Here is a 6,651-nt window from a genome sequence, read left to right on the forward strand (position 1 = left end):
TTAACTTAACAAGTGAAAAAAATAATTGACTGAGTTAATTGTTGAAATACCATGTAAAGATAGTGTTGATTACGCTGTGAGATTACACAAACATACATGTAACACATACATAACTGATATTCCCATATAATACATACTATACAATTTGCCCCTTATTTGCACCCTCACAGGTAAAGAGTGATATTTACGAAAAAATGTCTCAAACAAAAAGTTTATTTTTTTATAAGAAATATTTTTTACATTTAAACTTTTGTTCTATCTTAAACGATTCACAAGATGGGTCCTACGGACGCAAGACCCAATTGACCTATGTTGCTCATTTACGAACTCGACCTCACTTTTTACGCCCTGAACACGCTATAAAAATTTCAGATTGATATCTTTTTTCGTTTTTGAGTTATCGTGTTCACAAACGGGCGACCGGTAGCATCAAAATTTTTAAGCGTTTCAAACTTGTGACTAAACTTATATATAGTATACCTTGATATATTACATATATACATGGTATAATAATATCATAATTACTAAATTATAAAGAAATCAGTTCAATATGTTATTTAATCAATATGCCTTTTCAATGTCAATTTCAATGTATCTTTCGTCAAAATTTGAAAATGTGCGAGAATAGATGACAAGAATCTGAAATCTAACCCGAGGGGTTGTTTTCTATTCTATACTAGAGACGACTTTCGTAGTTGTAATTTTGATTTTTTAATTTTTTCCACGGTTACTATTTAGAGTGCTTTGGGGATGGGAAAACTAAACTAATTTTCAGAGTTTTCATGGTAATGCGGAGGTTAAGTAAGGTTAGGTTATATTGGCTGTCCACGAAAGACACACTTAGGCTATAGAGCCCATTGTGATACCATATATGTGTTTTACCTTCTTTCCGCTGATAATTTCATTTATCAGCTCCTCAATTTCAGAGGCTGAGTGCACCTATTCATGCATATACCATGCACTACACCAGCTCATCACAACTATTAATTAAATTAACTTTTGTTGTGACGGCGGCAATCGAACCCTCTACTCTAGGAATACCGCGAACGGAATTGGTTACGCCTTAACCAACTGAGCTAAAAGGGCAAAGCTGAGGTTAGTGCGGCTGAATATTCCTGAAGGTCTAAGGAACCTGTACCGAAAAAGTTTTTGAAATCGGAGCTGTTTTACCATTTTTCCCCATTTGATGGCGTTTTCCGGCTTATTTACTGTCTTAGAATATGAGAATACATTTATATATTTCTTTCTATAATAATTTGGCCCGTTTCTTTCCATTTTGTTGTTATAAACGATCTTTTTTACTGGTTTTGATTGTATTTATAATTTTGCATACATTATTAACATACATTATTACTTTAAAAATGTGATAGTGTCCATTTTTTGGATGATATTCGGCCCTATAATGTATACGGAATAATCGACGTCTATACAAACACATTGACACACAGCTGAACGTATACATGTATGTGTATGTGTACAGTGTACAAGCATTGTATACACATGATGCTGTAATATAGAGTAGTGCGGTGCTTGGTGGGGAGGTTGGAAATATACATCTAGCACAAGGCAGACACATTCAACGGACTGCGGACTATGTCTGTCTTTTAGTCGTGGCAGAACCGCCCATGGTGGCATTTCTTCCAGAGTTACATTCAGCATTCATATACAGACTACAGACTGTGTAGTACCTACATACAGTACATAAACAAAAATTTATTATTCAAATCATTTTAAAACATCAAAATTTATTTTTCTGTTTTACTGTATTTATAATTTAATAAAAAAAGTGTTGTGATATAAAAAAATTTACATGAGAGTTAAAGACTTTTATTATAAATTAAATGTGTGAACTGATATTATTTTTTTAAACAAAAAATTCTGAGACTGATTTCAAATTTGGTGCAACATTTAAAAAACAATGTCGATTGCAACATGTTACGCCAGCTACGATTTATCATCTTTACATCAGCCATCATCAACATTAAATCAACAGCCAAATTCAACACCACAATCAACAGCCATATCATCTAGAATAGCTCAACATAAGGATTATTCACGACCATTACATGTGGATTGTAGTGTTGAATACGAATTACCAAGTCAGGCTAAACCACCTCCAGGTGGTCGTAATGAGCCATTATTAATGATACATCCATGTTATTTCCGTAAAATGGAATCACAACGACGTAGTCCATTTATTAATAATTTACCTGGTCGAACGACAAACACAACAAGTAGTTCTTCAACCAGGAAGTCATTAGCATCATCATCAACTTCATCAACAAATACCACAGCTTTAACTAGATCAACAAATTCAACAAATAGTCTTACACAACAGCAACAACAGTGTATTCAAAGGAATGTACAACAAAATAATTTAATTCAACAACAAATTAGGCATCAACAACAGTTACAACAAAATAATCAACAAATTCGACAGCAAACTCAGTCAACATCGAATACAATTCGACAGTCAAATACTCAAGCAACAAATCAACAGAATGGTATGCCATCAACAATACGACAGCAACCACCAAATCAACAAATTCAACCTTCGAGTACAATTCGACAGCAAACTCAACAGAGTAATCAACAACAAATTCAGTCAAATAATAGTTTAATACAACAAACACATAGAAATATAATGCAACAGCAACAGCAAGCCGTCGCTGCGGTTGCAGCAGCAGCCGCCGCACGTAATCAACAACAAAATAGTCAACAATATTCTACAAATAATTATCAACAACAAATTGTAAATAATTCATCAACAAATAGGCAACAACAAATTCAACAAAATCAAACACCTCATCAATGGACAACCGATCAGCAATTAAATCAACAACATTACCATTATAATACAAAACAAATGAGTAACACTGGTACTGCCGTCGGAAGTTGTAATAAATTGGAACAAAATTTAAATTGTGGATCAACTTTAGGTGTATATAATACAAATTCAACAATAAATGATGGTGGATTATGGTCAACAACAAACCAAAGTCCATTAGTTGGTGAACGTTTTCCGGGTACTGATCAACATCATCAACAACAAGTCACTTTAGTAAATAATAATAGCCATAATCAAATTTTAGATAATAATAAAACTAATAATAATAATGTTATAACGGGTAAATATCGACAATATCTTCGAACACATCGGTTACATCCATACATGAGTATGGCAGCATCAGCATTTCCACAACTTGCCCAAATGCAGCAAATTTCCTGTTACAATGTCTGATGGATTTAAAAAAGAATTCCAAGTCATCATTTTTTTCTTTTGTAGTGAAAATTAATTTTTGTGATTTATTTTTTTTTTTTTAAATTTCATCTCTGGCTGTAGTGTTTATATAAATTAAATGTGTGCGTGTGGGTGTGTTTGTGCGAATCCAAAAAAGTGATGAAAATGCTTAAAATAGTGTTGGATAGAAAAAAAATTAGAAAACAATTTTTTTTATTTAAAAAAGTGAGTTATTTTTGCCCAAAAAAAAAAATATGTGTTAAAATTAATTATATTAGAAAAAAAATATGGTAATTTATTCAAAAATATCAACGTAAAAAGCCTTTAAAAAAATTATAGTGGTATTTATTAAACAAATTAATCGTCTCTTGCATATTTAAAAATATTTTTGGGTGTTTTGGAAAAGAAAATATTTTCCAAATATAAAAAAAAAAATAGTGCCAAGTTTAATTTTTCACCACACTGCAAAAAAAATATTAATCCATATTTAATCAAATTAAAAAATATTAAAAAATGCTGAAAAAAATTATTGTGTCTTAAAAAAAAATTATTTAAAAAAATTTTGAATTAAAAAATATCCGGGCAAATTTTTTTTTTGTTTAAATACACTTTGACCTAGAATTGAACCCGACGAAGTTTTTATGTGATAATAGTAGTTAAAAAGTAAAAAAAAATTATTATACATGTATGTATGTATGTATCATTATATAAAATATATATATTATATCTTTTATATAGAGTGGGCCAAAAATTAACGTTCCAATTGTACCATATGGATATAAAAAAACTAATTATAAAACAAAATAAAGAATCTTCTCTTTTTTTATTTTTTCTTCTGTTGTATTTCTAGAGCGTTTTTTGAATAATTTTTTTTTTTGTAGTGTAAATAATTTCCTTTTTTGTTATTTAAAAGAAAAAATTGTGCAAAAACATTAAAAAGAGATAAAACGAATGAGATATGAAAAAGAAAGATGGTAATTGTTGATACAGAAAAATATAGTTTAATTATTTTTTTTCTTGTTAATGTAAAAGAAAAATTATTATTTATTTGCAATAAAATTTATTGTTCAATTAAAAATATTTTACGTGTTTTTTAATCGTTTCTCTTGTCCTCTTTGCATAGAATTACTTCTTTAGTTTATTTTTAAGATAGATTTGTCCCTCAAGAACAAGAAATTATTAGAGATTACTACGAGAAACATTCCATAAAACTAATTTTATAAACAAATTTTCAATTTAAAAAATGTGGCTGGATTTCTTTTACATTATTTAAAGTTATGTCCTTTTAATTTTACTCCTATTCGTACTGTTTTGAAATAAATTATTTCCCTGGAAATGGTATGGTTTTCAGAGTAACAAAAAATAATTTTTTTATTTGGTACTCTCTGTAGAACTAACGCCTAACATTTAACTATTTTTCTTTTTGATACGTTCCCGATTTTTGAAGAATGCATTGTGTGTAAAAATTTCTTTATTAGCATCCATTTTTGTTTTCATTCAAAAGCTTGGCAAAAATTATTGATTAAATTTTTTTATACCATGTTTATGAAATATACCAAGGTATACTAAGTTTAGTCCCAGGTTTGTAACGCTTAAAAATAATCACTAATTAGTCCATTTCCGGTTGTCTGTCTGTCATCACGATTACCCAAAAACGAAAAGAAATATCTAGCTGAAAGTTTTATAGCGTGCTGAGGACGTAAAGAGTGAGGTCAAGTTCGAAATGAGCAACATAGGTCAATTGGGTCTTGGGTCCGTAGGACCAATCTTGTAAACCGTTAGAGATAGAACAAAAGTTTAAATGTAAAAAATGTCCCTATAAAAAAATAAACAATTTTTGTTTGAAACATTTTTTCGTAAACATCACTGTTTACCCGTGAGAGCGCAAATTATGCTCAATTTGTATAGTATGTATTATATGGGTATATCAGTTATATGTGTGTGACATGTATGTATGTGTAATGTGACAGAGTAATCAACACTGTCTATACATGGTATTTCAACAGTTAACTCAGTCAATTGTTTGTTTTCACTTGTTTTAAAAAAAGTTGAATCGGTCTAAACTCCTTTTGCCCAATTTCCAGAATTTAAAAAAAATTCTGGAGATAATCAAGAGAAAACTCTGAACACAATGCATCCATCAAAAATCAAAACCATAGTTAAATGTAGGACGTTAGAATTATAGGTTATAATTTTTTATTTCAGACTTATTAGAATGACACACACACACACATACATACACAAGTACAGTTAATTTTTAATTTATATAAATAGTAATGACCTTGAAATTTAAAAAACGCTCGAATACCTTAAAGAAATTCGGTTTCTCAATTTGGATTAAATAAAAATGCCCACTCAATTTTCTTGTTATTTTTTATGACGTAACTAGACGGGTCAAAATTAAAGCTTTAATAAATGAAAAATTTAAATAGAAAATTTACTTGTTTTATTCCACAAACATCAATGGTAAAATGGGAAATTTTTATGCCTAAATATGCGCATGATTCCAGAATATATTATTCCTTTCGCAATAGGCTTAATAACATTTTGGGTTATGATGGCACTCTTTAAAACGAAAAGGTTCTTGTAAGTTTCTTCTGCGATATTATTATTGTATCTAGTTTTAAATGGGATATAAACTAAAAACTTTTTGGGAAGGGAAAACTTTATTAAATTAATAAATCTTATTTCATAATATCGTTTTTATGCATATTTTGATGAATATTATTTAGTGAATCCAGTTTCTAAATGTTCGACGAAAAAGTATTGTTATGCGACTTTCGAGAAGCTAATTTTGACAACAAAGATTATTGTTTAAAAACAAAAACATTTTCTTACTTTTTCTGAAAACATGAGAGGGAGAGAGAGCTATCGACCGCGAAAAATTGCAGTCGTTTAACTATCCAGTCCTGTTTTCTGAATCAGATATCATCAGATAGAGTAGATTATTTTTCCCTGATTTATGTCGCAATCTTTTTATTTCAACGTTAACATGGTTTGTTTAGAGACGATTCACTGGATCTTATTGAAACAAATGAGTGTTTAGAATACGGATTGAATTCTCAAGAATTTGTTGACTAACCTGGGCGAGGGATGTGTAACTGTGAATGTTTAATTTACTCTACGAGCACCAAAGACCAGGCCAATTACTTTGAATTTTTGGGGGCCAATCTGATATCTTCTAGCCAAGTCTACGACCCAGTCTTCGTAGCTTGCTCTCTTAAACTACCATCGGTTAGAAAGACGGATTTTTTTAAGTAAGAATTTGAGGCTCGTACATCTTATATTTCCTTCCTTTTATCACAATTTAAATATCTACTTTTTATACCATGTATAATATATGAAATATATCAAGGTATATTAAGTTTAGTCCCAAGTTTGTAACGCTTAAAAAGATTGATGGTACGAAC

At 29.9% G+C, this 6,651-nt stretch overlaps 1 protein-coding gene across 1 annotated transcript; it reads left to right on the forward strand.

The window, feature by feature from the left end:
* The first annotated feature begins 1,759 nt into the window (after positions 1 to 1,759).
* Positions 1,760 to 3,478, forward strand: LOC123292118 (nuclear transcription factor Y subunit beta-like). The gene has a single exon (XM_044872672.1). It carries the CDS (start codon positions 1,919 to 1,921, stop codon positions 3,239 to 3,241), a length of 1,323 nt encoding a protein of 440 aa, XP_044728607.1. The 5' UTR covers positions 1,760 to 1,918; the 3' UTR covers positions 3,242 to 3,478.
* The last annotated feature ends 3,173 nt before the right edge of the window (positions 3,479 to 6,651 follow it).

This window comes from Chrysoperla carnea, chromosome 2 (genome assembly GCF_905475395.1).
Source record: "Chrysoperla carnea chromosome 2, inChrCarn1.1, whole genome shotgun sequence".
Lineage (NCBI taxonomy): Eukaryota > Metazoa > Arthropoda > Insecta > Neuroptera > Chrysopidae > Chrysoperla > Chrysoperla carnea.